This window comes from Schistocerca gregaria, chromosome 3 (assembly GCF_023897955.1).
Source record: "Schistocerca gregaria isolate iqSchGreg1 chromosome 3, iqSchGreg1.2, whole genome shotgun sequence".
NCBI lineage: Eukaryota > Metazoa > Arthropoda > Insecta > Orthoptera > Acrididae > Schistocerca > Schistocerca gregaria.
The window spans coordinates 842,240,620-842,264,637 of record NC_064922.1 but is presented as its reverse complement, the minus strand read 5'-3'; the positions used below and the strand labels follow the sequence as shown (position 1 = coordinate 842,264,637).

General features: G+C 39.6%; 1 protein-coding gene across 1 annotated transcript in view; it reads right to left on the bottom strand.

The window, feature by feature from the left end:
* LOC126355619 (uncharacterized) overlaps positions 1 to 24,018 on the bottom strand; it is a gene marked incomplete at its 5' end in the record, with an annotated part of 138,679 nt that overhangs the window by 12,433 nt on the left and 102,228 nt on the right. The window contains 2 exons of the mRNA XM_050005982.1: positions 256 to 431; positions 18,197 to 18,360. Coding sequence (XP_049861939.1) covers positions 308 to 431; positions 18,197 to 18,360 — 288 coding nt within the window. The remainder of the gene's footprint in view (positions 1 to 255; positions 432 to 18,196; positions 18,361 to 24,018) is intronic.

Here is a 24,018-nt window from a genome sequence, read left to right as displayed (position 1 = left end):
AAGCATGTAAATCAGAAAAGAGCAGCAATATCCACACGATTATTGTCAGACAGAACTTGCTTACTCTTTGCAAATCAACTAAAAATAAAATAAAGCTAAAAGCTTCTGAAAGATACAATTGTTAGAACCGTACCATAAATAAGTAACACTTTTTTTTATTTCAATATAAATAAATACGCAAATACACTACTTGCTTTCAAATCCTGTCAAAATATACAATTAAAGTACTAACATAAAAATCAATTCTTATCTTACCATTCAGCACAATCAGAGATAAATGATATTGAGACTCTTCTGGTTCAGACAATTACAATGCTGGTCCAGATTCATCATCAATATCCAGGAAATCACCAGTGCGGTCATGAATCCTGTGCATATTCTCAACCGTAGACGCAATCATTCGAAGATTGTTTACACCAGTCAATAGCTGCCTAGAAATTTAAAAGAATAACAATTACTCTTTGTCATGAGCACTAACAAAATATGGCAACACACAAAAACTAACAAGAAATTAGGGAAAGAAGATTAAAGTTTAATTTTTTTAATCAGTAGTGAGGCCATTAGACATTAAAAGTTATACTAAACAGTCTCCAAGTTACATAGTCACTTGCCATGTTGTACTATTGACTTGCACCATGGGCACCTGGGGAGTCCAAGACAATGGGGCATTGTGATTGCTGTTGGGAGAGGATGCTTTGTAGGAGGAGGAGGAAAAGAGAGAGAGAGAGAGAGAGAGAGAGAGAGAGAGAGAGAGAGAGAGAGAGACGGGTGGATAGTAGCATGGAAAGCACCGATTTTAATTTAAGACGGAGGCCATTTACTCTGATTTTTTAGTATCCAACGTATGTTAACTTTTAACAGTGAAGATTGTTGTATACTTACACCAGGGATGGGAACTTGCTTCTCACATCTTTTGCATGTGATTGCTCTCTCATTATATGGGTTTGGACTAAAGTTTAATATTTTACTAATTACTTAATTACCATAACCTCAGTTCCAGTCATAATGAAACAACCATAACAGTAGAGACTTATCACAGACTCAAATAGCACAAGGACACAGCGAGAATCTAGCCACTTATTAACCAAAGAAAAATCACCAATCAGCTGTATATTTTCAAAGGTTGTTATTTTACTTACACAACCAGTTTTGGCATCTCATGAATGTCTTCTTCAGGCCTCTAAGCACTTCATATATAGAGGACCAGATACATTGATGCACACATAACCGGAGCCGTCGATAGCTGGCTTCTGTGAATTTTTTGTGCAGTGTGTACTTCTAAAGGCTTGACAACAACTCCATGCAAGCTTCGATATATCTTATCTTCTACATATGGCGTGCATAGGGGCCCGAAAATGGCATTTATGAGATGCCAAAACTGGTTGTGTAAATAAAATAACAACTGCTGGAAAAATACAGCTGATTTTTCTTTGGAAAATACCTGACTGGGTCTTGTCCCATATCCACAATGGACCAACAGAAATAGACTCTGATCATGTACTTTTCACAGGAATGAAGTAACTAAATCTGGATTGACTGGTGTAAAGTTTAATCTCATTCCCTACAAATGAGTCCAGAGCCTTAAACACGACACCAACTTGCTCAAAAAAAAAAAAAAAAAAAAAAAAAAACTAACACAGTACTTGGATTGAAAACATTTACATAAATACAGTATAAGGAGTACGATAGATTGCTACTCACTGTAAAGATGACCCATTGAGATGCAGACAGGCACAATGAAAAAACTAAGACATGCAGCTATCAGCCAAACCCTTCCTCCCCTAAGAAAAAATACACACTTCCACTTAAGCAAGCACACCTCATGCACACTCAGCAGCCACCACTGGCAGCACTGAAAAGCATACAACTGCCATGTGAATACCAATCTGGAGTGGTGAGGGGAAGGGAGAGGAATAGAAGGATACAGATGGGGGTGAGAGAAGAGCAAAGTCTGACAGTGTGTGCTTGGGTCTAGAGACTGCCATGTGCAGTGTCAGGAGGTGCTGAATATATGTGTATGTGTGTACATAGGGCAGGGTAGGAGGGGGGGGGGGGGGTGGAGCATAACAGGAGGAGAGTGGAAAAGAGGAGGAGAGGAAAATGAGGAAAGCGGAAAAGGAGGGGAGCAGGGAAGGAGAAAGGACAGAGAGGTACACCAGCTGAGGGCCCACACAAAGAGGATTATGAACATGAGAGGAGAGGAGGTGACAGAATGAAGGGGTGGAAACTGTTGAGTGGAGGGAATGGGGACAGTAGGTACCATTGGTTGAGGCTGGGATAATTTTGGAAGCAGAGAATATATTGTAAATATCACTCCCATGTGCTCAGTTCAGAAAAGTTAATGGTGGGAGGGAGAATCCAGATGGCCCAGGTAGTGAAGCAGCCGTTTAAATCAAGTATTTAATGTTTAGGAACATGTTATGCCAAAGGATGGTCTACTATGCTTTTGGCCACAGTTTGACAGTGGCCATTCCTCCTGGTGGACAGCTGGTTGGTAGTCATACCAACACAAACAGCTGTGCAATGCCTGCAGCAGAGCTGGTACACAATGTGGTTGCTTTCACAGGTGGCCTGGCCTTTAATGGGATAAGATGAGCCTGTGAGAGAATTGGAATAGGAAGTACTCCGAGTGTGGAATTGGCAGGTCCTGCACCTGGTTCTTCTACAGGGATATGATTCCTGAGGCGGGGGATTGGGGCTGCGAATGGCACAGGGACGAACTAAGATTGATGTGGAGATTGGGTGAGTGATGTAACACTATTTTAGGAGAGTTGGGGAGGATCTTGGGTATGTGTCCCTCATTTCTGGGTATGATGAAAGATAATCAAAGCCCTGATGAGTGACACGGTTCAGTTGTTCCAGTCCAGGCTGGTACCGAGTGACAAAAATGGCGCTGTTTTGAAGCTGCCCTCTTCGGCGTTGTGGGAGAATTGGGGGTGTGTGTGGAAACGGCACGGGAAATCTGTTTGTGGACTAGGTCTGAGGGGTAGTGCCTGTCTGTGAAGGCCTCGATGAGGCCTTCAGTATATTGGGAAAGGAAGTTATTGTCATTGCAGATATGCCGTCCCTAGGTAGCAAGGCTATATGGGAGGGACTTTTTCATGTGGAAGGAATGGCAGCTGTCACAGTGTAGGTACTGTTGGTGGGTTTAATGCGGACAGAGGTGTGGATGGAGCCATCAGAAAGGAGGAGATCAATATCTAGGAAGATGGAACACTCGGTTGAGGAAGACCAGTAAAGTGGATGGGAGAGAAGGTGTTAAGGTTGTGTAGGAATGAGGATAGGCTGTATGGCCTTGATTCCAAGTCAGGAAGAGATCACCAATGAACCTGAACCAGACCAAGAGTTTGGGGTTTTAGGAGCCTAGGAAGTTTTCCTCTAGATGGCCTATAAACAGGTTGGCATACGAGGATGCCATGCGGGTGCCCATGGCTGTGCCATATCTTCTTCTATTATCCAGCTACTCCCAACCACTCAACTCCCTCATTTACCCATTTCCTACATCATTCCCCATTATCCATCCCTGGCACAATGGACTCTGCTCTATCGTTCTGTACCAGTTCAGAACAGTATCCCTTTCCTAGGCTAAAACCAGTCCGCCATAATGACCTCCAGCTTTTCAGATTTCGGCAAACCCTATCTGTCACAAATCTGGTACCCGCAAAACTCATTTCCATGTCACAGGCTACCCAGAATCATCTATGCTCGCTCCACAAGATACTGCTACTGTGCAATCCCTACTACATACTTCAACATTCCTGAAACTGAATCCTTTGCTCTCCAACAACTGGAAAAGCATTCTAGATACCATCTCCACACTTTATCCAACCTGCTGACATCCTACTGCCACCTTGGGGCATCACTGTCCAATCTCTATCTGGCCCACAGTGCTCCTCCTCATCAACCCCTAATAGCACCCAGATACTGACTAATGGATCTTTTCAACTTGCCACATCAACTAAAACTCCCTACCAACACTCCAAACCCAGAGTCAAAAAAATCCTGGAATATTGTTGTTAGCCTTTCCACCAAAACCCTCAGCCCCAAAGAAGTTTCAGTCCTATCCAAAGGCCTCACCTTGAGCTCCCACAGAAAGGATTTTGACCCTCATTGACCAACACCTCCAACCAACTGCCCCTCACACATCAAAGATACCAACCACTGCTTTCACAGACTATCCACCATCTGCACCCTGTTTACCTACTGGTCACTGTTGACGCCACGTCCCTATACACCAACATCCTTCATTCCCATGGTCTTACCGTTAATTGAACACAACTATTCCTAATGTCCTTTGAATTCCAAACCCACCACCACATGTACCTAACTAATTTTATGCTAACATAAAACTACTACTTCGAGGGGAGGGTATACAAATAAATCCACAGTACAGGCATGGGCACCCACATGGCACCTTCATATGCCAACCTGTTTATGAGCCATCAAGAGCAAATCTTACTAGACTCCCAGAAACCCAAACTCTTCATCTGGTTCAGGTGCACTGATGATCTGAACTCTAAGCTGAGACACCCTACCATCATTCCTTCACAATCTCAACACCTCTCTTATTAATTTCACCTGGTCGTCCTCAACCCAGCTTGCCACCTGGCTGCATCCTCTCTGATGGCTGCATCCACACCTCTGTCACGTTACACTCACCAACAGTACCTACATTTTGACAGCTGCCATTCCTCCCATACAGCCTTGTTACCCAGGCATGGCTTATCTGCAATGACAAAAACTCCCTTTCGTGGTATACTGAAGGTCTCACCAAGGCCTTCACAGCAGGCCACTGTCCCTCGGACCTCATCCACAAACAGAATCCTCATGCTATTTCCCTATACACCTCCAATACTTCCCTCCACACCTAAGAGCCAACTACAAAACAGTGCCTCCTTTGCCACTCACTACATCCTCCATCAGGGCTTTGGGACATCCAACCCAAGATCTTTCCCACCCCTCCTAAAGTGGCGTAACATTGCCCACCCAACCTTCACAAAATACTAGTCCATCCCTATGCCATTCCCCATTTTAATCCCTTGCCACAGGAGTTATATCCCTGTAGAAGACCCAGGTGCACAACCTTCTGAATCCGCATACCCAGCACTTCTTATTCCAGTCCTGTCACAAGCTTTTCCTATCCCATCAAAGGATGGGCCACCTGTGAAAGCAGCCCCATTGTGTACCAGCTCTGCTGCAACCATTGCACAGCTTTCTATATGGATATGAATACCAACCAAATGCCCGCCAGGACGAACGGCCACTGCCAAACGGTGGCCAAAAGCCCAGTAGACCACCCTGTGGCACAACTTCCTTGATTTTAATGGCTCCTTCAACGACCCATGACATCTGGATCCTCCCCTCCACCACCAGCTTTTCTGAAATGCGCAGATTGGAGTATCATTACAGTACATTCCCACTCCCAAAATTATCAGAGCCTCAACCTCCGATAACCTACTGACACCACAACCTCCACCCAACAGTTTCTGCCCCATCGTACTATCACCTACTCTCCTCTTACCTTCCCCCACACTTTTTGTGTGCCACCCTTAGCAAATGTACCTACCTGTCCTTTTCCCTTTCCTTTTCGCCTCTTTTTCCACTCCTATCCTTTTCCGCATCTCTCCTTTTCCTCCCTCCTCTTTTGACTCTCCTATCCTTTTCCACTCTCCTCCTTTCTTGCTCCCTGTTCTACATCTGCGTCTACATACACACTTTGCAAACCCCCACACGATGTATGGAAGAGTATACCCTTCACCCCAACTCGCCGTTTCTTTCCTGTTCCACTCACAGGTACAGTGAGGGGAAGAAGACTGTCTGCATGCCTCTGTATGGGCCCTAATTTCTTTTATCTTTGTGGTTCCTACGTGAAATGTATGTTGGTGGCAGTACGATCTTTTGCAGTCAGCTTCAAATGCCGGTTCTCGAAACTTTCTCAGTAACGTTCTTCAAAATTAATGTCTTCTTCCCTAAAGGGATTCCTATTTAAGCTCCCACAGCATATTCATAACACTTACATGCTGATTGCACCTACCGGTAACAAATCTAGCAGCTCGCCTCTGAGTTGCTTCAATGTCTTCTTTCAATTGGACCTGGTGCAGATCCCAAACACTTGACCAGTTCTCAAGACTAGGTCACACTAGAATCCTATATGTGATTTCCTTTATAGATAAACCACACTTTCCTAAAATTCTCTCAAACAGAAGTCTATCATTCGCCTTCCCCACTACAAGCCTCACATGCTCTTTCCATTTCATATTGCTTCACAACATTATGCCCAGATATCTAAATGACATGACTGTGTCAAGCAGGACACTACTAATGCTGTATCTGAACATTACAGGTTTATTATCCCTACTCAGCCACATTAGCTCACATTTTTCTACCTTAAGACCCAGCTGCCATTCATCACACCAACTAGAAATTTTGACTAAGTCACCTTGTATCAACCTAAAGATACTTATCTTCAACATCACCCTGTACACCACACCATCATCAGCGAATAATCACAGATCATTGCCCAACTTGTCTGCCAGATCATTTATATATGTAGAAAATAGCAACAGTCCTATCACACTTCCCCCCTTGTCATTGAGGACAACACACTGGGTTCTATTACTTAAGAAGTCTTTGAGCTACTCACATAGCTTGGAAACTATTACATATGCACTTACCTTCGTTAACAGCCAGCAGTGGGGTACCGTGTTGACAGCTTTTAGGAAATCTAGAAATATGGAATCTAGCCTGTTGCCCTTCATCCATAGTCTGCAATATATCATGTGAGAAAACAGCAAGCACGAGTGATGAATTCTAAAGCCATGCTGATTTGTGAATATGGGCTTTTCACTCTCTACAAAATGTATTATATTCAAACTCAGAATATGCTCTAGAATTCTGCAGGAAACTGATGTTACGAATACTGGTCTGTAATTTTGTGGGTCTGTTCTTTTACCCTTCTTATACACTGGAGTCACCTGCGCTTTTCTCCGGTCACTTGGCACTCTGCCCTGGTCGAGACATTCGTGATAAATGCAAACTAAGTAAGGAGCCAATGATGTAGAGTACTCTTTGTAAAACTGAATTGCGATCCCCCCTCCATATACACCTCCTGATGCTGCACCTGGCAGTCTAGTACCTACATGCCCTGACAAGCAGTGTGCTCTTCTCTCCCTCCACCCGTACTCTGCTATCAGTCCCCCTTTCCCATCCCACTCCAGATTGCTATTCCTGTGACCGCTGCATTGTGGCCAAGCTGCCGGAGGTGGCAGCCAAGTGTGCATGAGGTGTGCTTGCTTGTGTGAATGTGTACATGTTCTGTTTGCTGAGGAAGGTTTTGGCCAATAGCTGCAGGTGTATCAGTCTTATCATTGTGCCTGTCTACAACTCAAAGGGTCATCTTTACAATGAATAGCAATATATCCTGTTCCTTATATTGTTGTTATTCCAACCTGGAGTTTCCAATGTTAGACATAAGCAATATTTAATGTGGCAAAAAGTAATTTATCAAGTTGCTGGCCATTACAGAATAATGTGCAGTGAATGGGAAACCAAGTGAGAAGTGAGTGTCAGGATTCAAGGAAGTGTGGTCATCCATAGACAGACTGAATGGAAAAACAAAGATTTGTCAGTAGAAGTGCAGTATATTCTCGATGATGGAATACAGAGGGAGTGCAATGTCATACTGATAAATGGGCTCAGACAGCAAAGTTCTTTGTAAATTTGACTGGATTTTGTAATATCCAAAGAAATACCTCATACCCTCTCTACATATGAATTTTAATTTCATTTTCTCCTCTCCTTTTTCATCAGGCAGTGCATATCATGAGCTCTGTGTCATAGTGCCAGACTACAGTTCCAAAAGTTTTGGGTTCAATCCCCAGTAAGTCCTAGGATTTTCATGTGTTCCTTTTAACTTCTTTCACATCTCTAAATGTTTGCCCAACTGGAAAAGCATCGAGTTGTACATGGTTTGTGACCCTGGTATACCACAGGTCCTCCTATAACTGACTGGGGTCAATCACTTCAAAAGCCAATGGAAGGCAATGGCACACCAAGTCCAATAGGATCATGTCTAGTAAAGCACTTCTGTGTTCAAACCAACCATCAGGACACAAAGCTTTACTTTTTTATATACACACCATGACTGACTGAATTATTTAACTCTGCCTATAATAATTTACTCCAAACAGAGTGGCACCTATTATGTTCGTAATTGATCCCAAGATCAATAATTTTGTTTTTACCACAAATCTGCTGCAAAAGACAAAATATGACATGAAAGAAAAATGACGAGGCATGTACTTCCTCCCACATACCTTGTGAAACAACCAAGACTGTAAATTACAATTTAAAATGAGGCTCACCAGTAGTAGTTCCTCTTGCATATCTACATTACTTTACACCTAAAACAGTCCATGGTCGCAGTTGCAGGTTGCCTACCTAATGGCTTCCAGCGGCAACAAGAATTTGATTTGCAATATTTCGTATAATCATTGACCAAATTTAATAACTTAAAGTGCTGCAATAATTTACCCATTAAGATGTACAAGCTTATATTAAACCTTTAACACAATACATCAAGCATTAAAGTTAAACAATGGAAAATCCAGGCTAAAATTTAACAATTTTAGAGAAGGAAAGATGCTGCTCACCATATAGCAGAGATGCTGAGTCACAGATAGGACCACCGAACCTACACAATATACTGTTCACCCTTACACAACCCCTGCTCCCAATCCCTACTTGTGGCTCATACCCCTGCAATAGACCTAGATGCAAGACATGTCCCATACATCACCTATCCCATCAAAGACAGGGCTACCTGTGAAACCAGTCATGTGGTCTGCAAGCTAAGCTGCAACCACTGTGCTGCATTCTATGTAGGCATGACAACCAACAAGCTCTCTGTCTGCAAGAATGGCCACCAACAAACTGTGGCCAAGAAACAAGTGGACCACCCTGTTGCTGAAAATGCTGCCAAACATGATATGCTCAACTTCAATGACTGCTTCACAGCCTGTGCCATATGGATTCTTCCCACAAACACCAACTTTTCTAAACTGCGCAGGTGGGAACTTTCCCTGCAATTCATCCTTCTTTCCCGTAACCCTCTTGGCTTCAACCTTCGTAAGTCACTGTCTTCATCACCCATCCAGTCCCTTCCCTGTTCCCATTCCAGCATTCTACCACCACACTCAGTCTTTTTTTATTTCTCTTCTTTTCCAGTACCCCCCCCCCCCCCTTTCCCCAGCTATCTCCTGCCACCTGTCTAACCTGCAGCACTTCGCTGTCTGCCACTCCCACTATATTATCCCTCCCCCTCTCTGTGGTTTCAGTGCCTGAGACTGCAGTCGTGCGTGTGTGTGTGTGTGTGTGTGTGTGTGTGTGTGTGTGTGTGTGTGTGTGTATTGATGATGAAAAGCCAAATTGTGAAAGTCTTTTTGTTGTGCCTACCTGGACTCAGCATCTCCACTATATGATAAGTTAGAAACTGCACGTATGTCATGAGGCAGTGTACCTAACGGTGCACAAATTACCCAGACACTAATCATCCAGTATTTGAGAATGAGGGTACTTAGCAACTACCAAGAAACTTTAAATACAATTTCAAACCTTTTCAAAACATTCTCAGTAACACTCCCCAGGAAGAAAGTTTATCACTTACTACATTTTTGCTATTCATACAGTAAAACTTCCAATAATGCATGATGTTTTAATTTATTACTTATTTACTAGTAACTGTCTGCAGCATATTTTGCAGACAGTATCCACATATACCACTGAATCACAATTGTTAGTTGGTTGGTTGCGTGTTCCACTGATCAGCTGCACTATATGGTAGCCGTTATGATGCGAGATGAAATGTCGTGTGACGAGGGCCTCCCGTCGGGTAGACCGTTCACCTGGTGCAAGTCTTTCGATTTGACGCCACTTCGGCGACTTGCTCGTCGATGGGGATGAAATGATGATGATGATCAGGACAACACAACACCCAGTCCCTGAGTGGAGAAAATCTCCGACCCACCTGGGAATCGAACCCGGGCCCTTTGGATTGACAGTCTGTCACGCTGATCACTCAGCTACCGGGGCGGATGTTATGATGTGAAACGTGTCAAGTGCACATATGAAACAAGATTTTTTTAACAACACAGAGTTAAAGATTAATATTTCTATTATTTACTCCATACCCTTAAATGGCACAAAATGCATATACTACATTTACACATTTATTTATTCCTATTCAAGAATTCATCTATGGTACAGAAAGAGTTGTCAAGAAGATATGATTTCAATTTATTTTTGAAGCTATTACTGCTGTCAGACATTTTGTTTCATCTGACAATTTGTCAAAAATTTTTATAGCAGCATATTTTACCCCTTTCTGTGCCAAAGATAGGTTGAGTAAAGGATAGTGTAAGTCTCTCTTTTTTCTGTTATTATAATCAGGAATGTTGCTGTTGTTTTTAAACTGGCCCATGTTGTTGAGAACAAATTTTATTAGTGAGTAAATGTACTGTGAGGCTGTTGCAAGAATTCCCAATCTTTTAAAAAGACGCCTACAAGATGGGCAACTATGAAGCCTACACATTATTCTAATCACTTTCTTTTGAGCAGTGAGTTCTTTTTGTCTAAATGTTGAGTTACCCCAAAATATTATTCCGTATGGCATCAGAGAGTGAAAGCGTGCAAAGTATGTTAGCTTACTAATTTCTATATCCTCAAAATTGGCAATTATTCTGATCGCAAAAGTTGCTGAACCAATTCGCTTTAGGAGGTCCAAAATATGAATTTTCCAATTAAGCTTCTCATCTCTATGTACACCCCAAAACTTAGTATGCTCTACCCTGTCTACTGACTTCTATTTATGTGCTATATTTATTGAAGAAACTGTACTTTTTTGCAGCAGAAAATTGGATGTACTGTGTTTTTTCAAAGTTTAGAGCAAGCCCATTTGCAGAAAACCAATTAATGACTCTGCCAAAGACCTTATTTGTATCATTTTCAATTGGAGTTTCTTTAACTGGATTAATAATGATGCTTGTATCATCAGCAAACAGTGTCAGTTCAGCTTCCTGTTTCAGATAAGAAACAGAAGGGGACCCATGATTAAACTCTGTGGAACACCTAATGTAATTTCACCCCAGTTAGATGAAGTGGCAAACTTATTTAAATCACTTGACCCATATAAGGAAGCTTTTTGCTTCCTGTTCTGTAGGTATGACTTAAACCACTCATACATTATTCCATTTATACCATAGAATTGTAATTTCTGTAACATATTGTCATGGTTCACATAATCAAATGCTTTGGACAAGCCACAGAAAATTCCTATTGACGACATTTTACTATTTAAAGACTATTATATGGACAGTGAAACTGTACATTGGTGTCTCAGTGGAACAGCGGTTATGAAATCCGAACTGTGATGCACTACATATCCCCTGACTGTTGAGACGGCTAACCACTCGAGTACATTGCCTTCTTGAAGATTTTTGAAAATGCTGTAAGCAAGGATACTGGCTAACAATTATTGACATCTATGGTGTCCCCCTTTTTGTAGAGAGGCCTGACAATGGCATATTTTAATCTCTCTGGGAAAATACCTTGAGTTAGTGATGCATTACATAAGTGACTCAGAACATCAGCTGTAATTGCTCCACATTGTTTTAATATCTTATTAGAGATGCCATTTACTCCAACACAACATTTATTTTTCAAAGATTTATTAAATTTACTTATTTCACAAGAGGTGGTTGTTAAATATGTTAGCTACTTGTGTAGTGTTGGTTAGGATGGTCTCATTCTCTTTAATAGTAATACTACCTACCCCAATGGTTACTTTTCCTGTCTCCCTTCTAACAAGATTCCATACTGATTTGATTTTATTGCTGGAGTTGTTAATTTCTTCTCTAACATACATATTTCTTGATTTCCTTACAACTTTTCTCAGTATGTTACAATAATTTTTATATTGTAAAACTTCTTCTGGATCTTTACTAGTTCTTGCTGTCTCATACAGTTTTCCTTTCCTTTCTGAAGACACTTTAATAGCTGAGGTAATTCACGGTTTTTTTGAAAAGTGTGTGGTGTTACATTTACTAATTTTCTTTGGGAAACAATGTTCAAAAAGGGATATAAGTTTATCAAGAAATATATTGCATTTATCATTAGCATTTGGCTCATTATATACATCTCCCCAATTAACATTTCTTAAGCTTTCTCTGAAGTGCTCTATAGATACCGGGTTGAGCGATCTCACACTTTTACTTAATGGTTTCTGAACTGTACACCCTGTTAGGTTTTGTAAGTTAATCAGTTGTCCATCATGCTCTGACAATCCATTTACCACAGGGAAAGCATGTATTTGTTTTACATCCTCTTTCTGTATAAATACATTATCTATTAGCGTGCTACTGCCTTGAGCTATATGTGTAGGGAAATTGATCACTGATTCTAAGTTACATATTGTTAATATCACTTCTAGCTCACTTTTCCTATCAGAATTACTTAGAAAGTTTACACTGAAATCACCACAGAGTAATAACATCTTTTTGTATGACAGACAGCTTAATAGGGAGTCAATTTTTTTTTTATGAACAGCCTCCAGCCTCCTAATGGGGACCTGTACACTGTAGCTAATATCGATACATTATCTAGCTGGAGTTCATATGCACAAACCTCAAAGTTCTGATCAACACAAAATTTGCTTACTTCTACAGTTTTACATTTATACCCCTGTTTTATGAAAATGGCAACTCCTCCTTTATCCATCCTAGATATACAAGTGTAAGATGCTAAATTATACCCATTTATACTGACACTATCCATGCCCACAGTTACATGGTGTCCTGACAAGAGTATATCAGTCTCATTCTTATTTTTTGAGGTCATCTAAATACACTAATAGCTCATCTACTTTATTTTTTTATTCCCCTGATATTTTGATGAAGTAAGTTAATACTGTCCTTAGCTTTACCCCTATTTACTGTACATAAAGTTTCTTTTATTCTATTTATCTTGATTGTCATCTGTCTGGACTTTGGCTTTAACCTAAAAAACCTGTCTGCCTGAATCTATTAACCACAGGGATCACCCCTTGTGTGACTGTGGACCCCTTACAGTTTCCGTTAATAGAGAAGCTAACTTATTTTTACCCATCCTATTCAGGTGCAGGCCATGTGTAGTGTATCCCCACCTACCATTAAGCAGCTGCTGGAACAACACTTATGTGAGATTTTGTCAGTGTCTGGAGCATCCTTTTCAGCTCAGTGTTAACATGCCTTACAGCAGTGTTTACCCACTGCTCTTCATGGTGCTGAATGACCTCCACAAACCCCACAATTGTGTGCTCAGTTTCTCCTCCTATTTTATCTAGGTCACTCCTAATGCTGTATCTTGGATTCATAGCCAGGCTGTTTCCTGCTACCCCAACTATAATTACCTGATCTTCCTTCTCAAAATCCCTAAATAGCTGACCCAAGTTTTCTGTCACCTGTCTAAGGCTAGTACTTGGTTTCACAAAACTTATGACCTGATACCCTGCACCTAATTTCTCCTGAAGCTGCTGGCCCACACCCCTCCCTTGACTGCCGCCTATGAGCAGAACTCTTCCTATTCTGGTTTGATCTCTACCTGTCTTTTTTCTTTAAGCTAATATTCTGCTTCAACCTACTTTCAACTACATCTGGATGAGGAGCTTCCTCCACTTCAGATAGCAAGCCAAACTGATTTACTAATTGAATTTCTGGAGTTTTTTCAAGTGTTTCCCTTTTTCGCCCTTTTCTTGCTAGCTTTTCCCAGTTCCCAGTCTCTTTTTCCTCCCTTAACCTAAATAATTCCAAGTTCGTGTTTTCTAATTCAGTCTTAAGGGCACAAATTTTTGCCTCCTGTTCAGCAAGTTTTCTGTCCTTCCTACGTAACCTACACTGCCATGGAAAAGCCTCCTTTTTTACCCTCGTTTCCTCGTCATTACATTTGTCCCCAATGAAACCATAATTTATAGTCTACACAGAACACCCCCTCTTTCAAATTTCTACGGCAACCACCACATTTGTCACACATGGTTTGATAGACAAACTTAACACAAAAGCAGAGAATAAGTTGGCACAAGACCACAGTACTTTCGTAACCTGTAGTCTACTAATCCATAAATAAAAACTAACATAAACAAAGTTTTAAACTTACTTCTAAAAGTTTTAAGTATTTAAACTCCGTATAACTGACATGAATTAATTTGACTCTGAAGCGATAACTCTAGTCAAAAACAAAAATCTACACTCGCACGAAATTTATGCCTAAAAATGTAAACAAAACTAGTGACTACCGGCCTTTTACGAAATACAAGGGTAGTCCCAAAAGTAAGGTCTCCTATTTTTTTTTATAGGTACATAAACCTGTTTATTTCTACACTGGTTTACATCAGTTTACAGCTTGAACATTTAGCTATTTTTTAACGTAATCACCACTTCTGTCAATGCATTTTTGTAGATTCTGTGGCAGCTTTTGTATGCTCATGTCATACCAGCTCGCTGCCATGCTGTTCGGAAAAGTTATAAACCTCTTCTTTCACCTTGTCGGCGGAGCTGAATCGCTTTCTGGCCAAATGTTCTTTTAAACTAGAGAACAGGCTATAGACACTGGGGGCCAAGTCAGGACTATAAGGTGGGTGGGTGGGTGATTATATTCCACTGAAACTGTTGCAGGAGAGCAACGGTTTGCCGAGCGATGTGTGGGCGAGCGTTGTCATGGAGAATGTGTACGCCCTTGCTCAACATTCCTCTTCTCTGGTTCTGAACTGCCCGTTTGAGTTTTTTCAGTCTCACAGTACCTGTCAGCATTAATTGTGGTCCCAGTCGTTCAGTTCTGACAACGAGGTGAAAGAAGAGGTTCATAACTTTCTTAACAGCATGGTGGCGAGCTGGTATGACATGGGCATACAAAAACTGCCACAGCGTCTACAAAAATGCATCAACAGAAATGGTGATTATTTCAAAAAATAGGTAAATGTTCAAGTTGTAAACCGATATAAACCATTGGAGAAATAAAATAGGAGACCTTACTTTTGGGATTACCCTCATACTTCCTTTTCGATCTAAACATAATCAGAAAAGCGAAACCTTCAATAGATAGCCTAGAGAGGAAGTATATACACTAATCTACAATGTAATATTAACTAAATTAGCTCTTATTTCAATATTAATCACTTAGCTTAGCGAGGGCTTCATATACGCGTGTCTGCCTAGCTCCAGAGACTGTATATAACAATCACTGTGTGACACATTGTTAAGGACATAGGTCTACGTTTTTTATGTGAAAGTTTGATTCTTTACACAATTAGAGGTAGTAGAGATGAGTGGTCATTCACAAATGACAAAGGAAAAGGGCAAAATTATAATGGGACCTGAAATTCCCTCTGCCACACACTTTTAAGCTGGCTTGCAGAATATAAATTTCCACGTAACTCACAGACGATTAATTTTCTATTTACTTCTAAATTTAACCCTTTCAGACATGATTTTTCATTCACCTATTAAAAAAAAATCTGACATTTTTACGTTCAGGTGACTCTCGTGACAACATTTTTCTAAGAAAAAATTTCATTTGATCTCTAGTTTTCTAGGTATTTAATGTACACAATTGTGTTCATCAGGTCTCGAACTTCATGTCATACATTACGGAGGTTAACACTACGGATCAAGTATGCCACTCTTTATTTCACTTTAAAACAGAAACAAAAAAAATAATTACAAATTACGGTTCTTATTTAAACAACAATGGTCAAATCACTGATTGTAAGGTTTCGTAAGAGACTACAAAAAAAAAAAACTGTCCTTTTGGAGACAAATGTACTTTACATTTTCTGTACATTTTGGAAATTTGCAGCAACTTTGAGCTTCTACATCATGCAAAGGCAAATGGTCAATGGAATCAAACAGTATCTCTGTAGCTGGTCATAATTCTCCTCTTTTTCTTGGTATGACTCATGTCTGAAGCCAGTCCATCAGACAGATACGCCCTCTTCTTTTCAGTCACTTTCTTCTGGCAATTATCAATCCATCTGCTACCCTGCTACGAAAGAAAAGAAGGTCCATTTGCTTCTTCTTTGGGGTAGACAGGTTGTCTGCATCTCGTCTGTATGCAAACCAACTTTGCACAATGGCTAAGTCAACAGCATGAAAAATTATAAGGAAAGGCCATTTTCGAGATCTGATGAAAACTGTGTGGTAACTTATCAATTGATCAAATAGTTCCACACCATCCATTGCATGATTATATCTTCTCAATATTTCAGGTCTTTCTACTTTCGCATATTTATAGTGTTTTTTTGTCCCAACACTCAACTTCATCCACTGAGCCTTTACCAACAAAGTTTGAACACAATACAACTGGCCTATAGTCTAACCACTTACACATGGTAATGTCATCAGCACTAGTGATTTCTTCAAAGTAACCTCTGGTTTGTTTCATTATTGTTTTATCATCTGAAAAAAGGCAAGTTATTTCCAAATCTGTTTTAACAGACAGTACCTGCTGCATTGATGCCTTGAGGTTTCAGATCGTGAAACAGATAAGGTGAAAAGAAGTTGTCAAAGTATAATTTATGACCTTTACCTTTTGAGAGTGGAACAGAAAATTCTAAACCAACAGCAGGATCTAATCCAAATTTTTTACAGTATGCGGTATTTAGTTCAGTTGTAGCACCTTGATACAAAAGGAAATCATGCACTGTTTACTCTTTTCACATGAAGACTTTGATTTGCCATTAACTTTGTTTCCCCTTGACATATTGCTTTGCAGAAAACTTCCCAGTGAAAGGAATAATTCCTTCACTGACACAGACACTCTCTTCTATAGGAAGTTCACTCCAGCATTTTCGAATGGCTGAGTAAATTGACCTGACTTTGTAAATTTTATCTTTATTTTCAGGTGGCTTTTCCAGATTGTTAACCAAGTGTAAATTTGTTCATAATTCTAAAAATCTGTCTCTTGACATGTTTTCCCAAAACACTTTTACCTTCAGGCTTGTATCCCAATACATTAATAATCTGAGAATTTTCAAGGTGTCAGTCAATACATGCAAACCAAATAGCATCTCTAGTGCTTGAGGAGTTGTCTGCTTGAATGAGGATTTGCCTCATTGTAATGCATATATACGAGTATGTGCTGCCATGCTAGTGAACAAATCATCTGGTATATATCTTATGAAATATTGCATTGGAGAACACAAGAGAGATTCTTCAAAATTTGGAGCTTTGTATGTTTCTGCAATGGTACTTCGAGGCTTTCATTTCAATTTTATGGATTCTTTAGGTGTCACCATTATGTTGTCACACAGGTTATTCAAGTCTGAGTTGTTTTCATTGCATAAAAAGATCATTTCAGCATCCAACACCTCTCCATCATCTTCATCTTAAGATACGGTGTCTCTACACACATCATTCACGCCCACTTTATTTGCTCCAACATGTTTTACTATTTGTGGAGCTTGCCTTTCAATAAGTGATACACTGTCATCCTCATCCCCACTCAAACTAATGTCAGAAACACCACCATTTTCAATTATGACCATAATCAAGTCCCAATCTTTCTCCACAGAAAGATATTCCTTATCCATATTTGTAAGTCAAAAGCCAGCAATATAAAATAAAATATGTACAAGTCACTTATTCTCTTCCTTGCTGCTGGTACTGAAATTAATGGAAAAATTACCACACGTAACTACCATAGCCATACAAATATAGCCGAGACACATTTTAGGTTATTTTTTGTATTTTACACCATTAAGGACCTGTTGTACACAAATGTGCACATTAATCGTACCTGATGCATAATTAAAATATGAACTGAATGAAATTACTGAAAATTCCACTGAAAGAATGTCTAATGTTTCCAAAAGAAGGAAACCACACAAAACATTCAATGTGACTATTATAGCAATAAAGTCAACGTGTAATGACTTCCCACATAGAGACAACACCAGAGAGTGTACTTTACTATGTGGTTCACAGACTGCTCACAAGAGAGCAGCAGGTGCTGGAGCATGGCTAAAAGAAACACTCACAAATGTGCACAGTGGGTTTTGATGCACCTGACATTTCTTGTCAGCGAAATATTAGTGAACAAACTTTATGTACACAATTGCGACCTTCAGGTCTGAAAGGGTTAATACAGCATATACATAATGGACTAAACATACCGAAGTGATGCTTCAGCAGAACCTGCAGCAGATCGAAGTTCCTGCGCTAGCCTCTGTGCTTGTTCCTCCGTGCTGAGAAAACTAGAGCTGGCAGCGCTGGCTGCTGCTGCACCACCACCGTACCTCAGCTCCCGGTTCTCTTGCCTCAACTGCAGAATCTCATCCTACACAACACGATCAGTTTACTTCATTGAACTTCCTCGCATAAAAGCAATAGTAGCCATTGAGATGACTGCATAAATAATGCATAGGAAAATACCATCAACTAATTTAAATATACTTATAAGAGGTAGGTATGCATTAAATGCAATTGTTAACTCTAATAAGAACACCAGTGTCAAAAGTGACTGCTAATTTCACTATGTGGCCCAGAGAACTCAAGTGTTCACTAAAACCATGATGGGAACTATATAAATGGAACATTGTGGTCTAGAAAGCTGATATTACTTAATCTCTTGTACATGAGGTCTGTACAAATGAGAGGTTTCATCATAGTGGGCAGCACAAAACTTCAACTGTCCATGAATGAACATATGTAATTTAGTCTGACCATTTCATTTGTACGCTGTTCCTTATTGTATGATGAATCGAATATCAGGGAAAACATAGTATCTGGACCATGTTATTTCCAGTGTGAAGTAGTAGTAGTAGTAGTAGTAGTAGTAGTAGTAGTAGTAGTAGTAGTAGCAGCAGCAGCAGCAGCAGCAGGTATGACGGCGGCCCTGTACTGATTTGGGCATATGTATTATGTTCTTCCATTGTTGCCTATTTCCACTTTGAAAGAAATGATAAATAGGAAGGCACATTATCTTTTCCTCTATAACACCTCAGCAGCTTCTTTGGATTCAAGAATATCACATTTTTATCCCAAAAAGAGTCAGGATCTTTTGCTCGCCATTTTAGGAAACCATCGATTATTTTGATTGAATGAAACAAGGAAAAACAGGAAAACGTATTGTACACTTATCGTGCAATTATGACACAGTAAAAAACAATATTTGTAAAGATCGTGTAACATGATGTACGAAAATAAATCAATCAGGAGCGATGAATACATGCACACAGTAAATATAACAATAAGCAACAAATGCCTATCTGTATATTACCCAGCACAATGTGTTGGCATAATTTTGACCTCAGGTCATTTTCAAGTACCCACATACATTCATATGCTGTTTAGTGGTAACAAAATTGAAACAGCAAATATTGCCATACTGATCTTTTGTACATGTTGTACATGCAGCACATCATTTAGTCTAGAACTTCCGAGTGCAGATACAATTAAAATGTCTATATTACTATGTGGCTAAAATGGTGCACAGCCGCAGCTGCAAGTCACTTATCTAATGGCTTCCAGGGGTAACAAGAATTTGACAATCAGTATTTTGTATAATTATTGACTGAATTTAAAAATTCAAAATGCTGTCATAATCTGGACATTAAGAGGTATAATCTCGGAATAAAGGTTTAACACAATAAGACAAGTACTGACATAAGAAACAGTATGTCTTCACGCAGTGTAACTAAAGGTGCGTAAATTACCCAGATTGTATTCATCCAGCATTTGAGAATGGGAGCACCTAGTTTCCAACAAACACATAATTTCAACCCTTTCCAAAACATTCTGTCACTGATACCACCCACAAAACAGTGAATGGAAAAAATTAAGTTTACCCCTTACAATGTTTTCGCTATTCATGCACTGAAACTTCGGCATGAGGCATGGAATTTTAATTTATAACTTCTTTACTACTAACTATTTACAACAAGTTTTTCAGACAGTAGCCACATTTACCATTGAATGTCTCTGAAAAATTATGTCATTGTACGACACACAGTGCAGTAGACATGATGTCATAAACACTGAGATGTGCAGAAAACTAGCTTTTCTTAAAAAGGGGTGTAAATTATCCAGATTATGCTCACCCAGCGTTTGATAAAGAGACCAATAAATGACTTCCAACATACTTCAAACATAACATCAAACCTTTTCTAAATATTTTTGTTAGTCGGTGGGTGAAAAATCCGAAACTAATAAAACCATCATAATTAGTGCATTGAGTCATCCACCATAAAGGTTTTACATGTTTAATGTCAAATACTTAATGCATTAACCAGTATGTAAAGTATTAACCAGTATGTAAAGTAATCAGGAAGGAGTTTTGTACATGGCCATTTGAGTCTTTAAAAAACTGAAGGTTGGGGGTTATTGGTGCCAACTGACACCATTGGTGTGATGGTGCATGAGGAGGTTAAAATTGAATTTAATAATGAAACATATAATCTCTGTTGAAAATAAACTACAAACTGAAAATTAAAGATGGTATGGAGTCATTAAAGAAATTCATGACGCCTGTGGGCTAGAGTTTGAAGAAAACCATCAGTTATTTGACTTTATTAAAGAGAAGATTCAGTTCTTTAACATTTTGTTCTGGTCAGTCTTTATATCTGAGCAAAGCTCCAGTATTCAGGTTTAAAGCTGATTTTAGGAAATGAAACAAAGAAAACTTTGACTCTATACAGGGTCGCCAACCTTGATTCACAAAGTAACTTAATAAGTGACCACCAACTCTGAAAAATTGTGCTTCACCCTGCAACTAACAGGGCCCCAATCAAGACAAACAAACGAGATTAAAAATATAGAGACTTACATAGTTATGAACATGTTGAACACCATAGTGAGGTGGAATCTGAACTATGTCTGTCCATTTAGCAATTTTTTCAGTACTGTCAACAATAGTGGTCTCATAAGGAATGGGAGACATGCACATATTTCAAAACAGTTGGTCAAAGATCTGACTTTGGAAGGAGTCACCTCATTATTCATCTGGACTGATACAGAAACCATACAATTTGAGATGAGCAATTGTAGAGGCTGCATGTAATGGTTTTCAACTAATGCATGAATACAACTATTTTCTCATTTCCTGTTTTCTTGAGGAAGACCTTCCTCCCTTCAGTGTGGATCTTTATTTTTCTGATGTATGACAACTTGAAACTCTTCCCAGGCAATCAGCTGGGTGTTGCCATGTGGATGGAGTGATATTTCAGCAAGATCACTTGTTGCCATCCTCAGGACCAGCTCAAAGGTGGATGTAAGTCAACTTGCCAAAATATTGGTCCATCTCACAGACAAAATTTCACATACACACTCATTCTCTCTCTTTCTCTCTGACACCCCCCCCCCCCCCCCCCCCCCAAAAAAAAAAAAAAAAATCACTTTCTACCTCTGCATGTGGGCACAGGCCTTTCGACAGACATGTCTGCTTCTCAAGTGATCCTCTATATGGTGAGTAACTGTCTTTTCTTGTACTATGGTTTCTAAATGTACCACAATTACATGCAACATGACACACTGCATCGGGATTATAAGATTTGATAATACAAGATTTTGAGACACTGACTTGAGATTTGAGTAGAGGAGCAGGCAACGATAGTTTGGGGAGGAGGCAACTGCCTGGCCAGCCAAGAATAGCCTGGCCAGCCAAGAATAGAGTATGAGGAGTGACTAGGATAAGCTAGATGCTGCAATCTCACACATAACTGTGAGATTTACTAAGGTTCTACAACAGCACGATCTACCCTGTATGGACAAAGCGGCGTTAGGTGTCACTCGCATTGATTCTGTGCCAATTGCTGTTACTGGGAAATGAGGATTCACAAGACACAGCTTACAACTTAATAAGCAGAAAAATATAGTTAACTGAATGATAGTTGCAAATACAAGGGAGGCACTGTCACCACTGGTAGAATCTCTGTTATTAAGGGCATGAGAGAAGCATTTCAAACATAGGTATCTCATTAAAACTGCTTTAAAATAGCTAAAGATGGATGAAGTGCCACACATAAAAAACTCATCTGATTAATCTTATTGTGATATAGCACAATTTTAGAGAAATAAACAACAGAGTTTAAATAGATTCATAATCTGCTGAAACCAGTAGTTGACGCTCAGATCAACAATTGTTAGCCTGGGCCTGTGAACTGCTGGCACTGGATTACAGTATACAGATCTCCACTGTGAATCTTTCTCTCAAAAATTTGAGTTACTATTCTGCCACTCCGCAGACAACAGACAGTATACAATAAAGCAATAGACTAATAGACAACATTTTTGTGGGGGAACACCTAATTTATGACATAAGTGCTTATCCAGTAGTGACTGACCTCTCTGATCATGATGCACACTTAGCCATAATAAGTAACTGATTACATCAATACCATGCAACCTGTTACAGTAATTAATGAGCAGTCATCAGAAAGTTTCCAGGCAGGCTTATGGGAAGCTGACTGGAGCAATGTATGTAATGGTAATGTGATATATCAGTTCCAAATTGAATGTATTTATAGATGAGTTTCTATAATTCTTTAATAACTGGAATAAATCAAATATCATGTACAAAGAAAAGCAAATTGTTTGAAATGGTTAGAGCAAATTGAGACATAGGGCCAATTAAATATTTCGAGCAATGTTTCGCTGGTGTCAGGAAATTGATTAAAAATTTCCAAAAAGATCTGTATAAAGTTGGGAATTAATAGTTCAGATAATATAATGAAATCATGCGGGCAATATGTAAGAGAGAAACAAGGAATTCAGTTAAATGTTTTAAAGAAAACAACCAAACAGTAAATAACAGCATTCGAGTAGCTAGCATATTTAATAATCACTTCCTTGAAGATTGGCATGAGAAGTTTTCATTTAACTGGACAGGAAAATGAATAAATACAAGAAAGAAAGCTACTCACCAAGTGACAGCAGGAGAAGACACGCATAAAAAGTATTACAGTTTGCTAGCTTTCAGAGCCCGTGGTTCCTTCTGGCAGAAGAACTGATGGGGAAGGAAAAGGGATGAAGGAAAGGACTGGTGAGGTTTAGGAAAAGAGGTTGCGTTCGGGGGGGGGGGGGGGGGGGGGGGAATAAAAAATTATAACCCAGAACCCCAGGTCAGGGAAGAATTACTGGATGGGACAAGAACAAAAGACTGATTCATATGTGATTAACAAGCAGGAGTGAGATTATGAAATGAAAATTCTAAAGAATAGCCTGTCCTACGAGAGCCTATTATCACATTGTGGCTGTTTCTTGAAATTACGTAATTGAACTCTGCTGCTAGAAAAGTAACAGAAATTAGATGTATGGCAACTGCTTATAGAATGGAAATAAGAAATAACAGAACTGTAATTTTAAAGTTCCATTAGAAAAGCCGATGTCTGATGGTGAAAAATAAATTGGGCAGGCACACTGCATCGCTCTGTCACTTGATCTGAACAATCAAATGTGTTGGTCAAACCTTACAGAATAACCAACCTCATTCACAGCCATATCCAGAACGTGCTTCAGCAATTGCACTAAAGATATGGTCGCAGCAACACAAAGTCACTAAGTGTATGACCCTTGAGTGCAGCTTACGTGGTCATAGCCAGAAGCTAAGGGCAGAAAGAGACTTCTACTTTTCCTGGATCTTGCAAATATTCAAGAATTCCCACAGATGACAAGTTTTCAACTAACATTACAACAAATGTGCAGCGCCCATCTGTGAAGTTTCATTCACTGACCATAGGTAACAATTTTATGAAATGAGTTATAAAATCATTTTATAAAATGATACAATCAACATTGTCCTTTAAGTTTTAACAACAGAACACGCATTGCAGATCCGCAAATAATCCATGGATAACCACAACCACAAATGCTTTTATCTGCTAATTACCGAAGTGTTGTAATCAGGCCTATCATTTGAAAATGTTAGTAATATCTTCTAGAAAATTAATGACTGGTTCTCTGCAAATGGATGGTCACCGAATTTATATAAAACACTGTA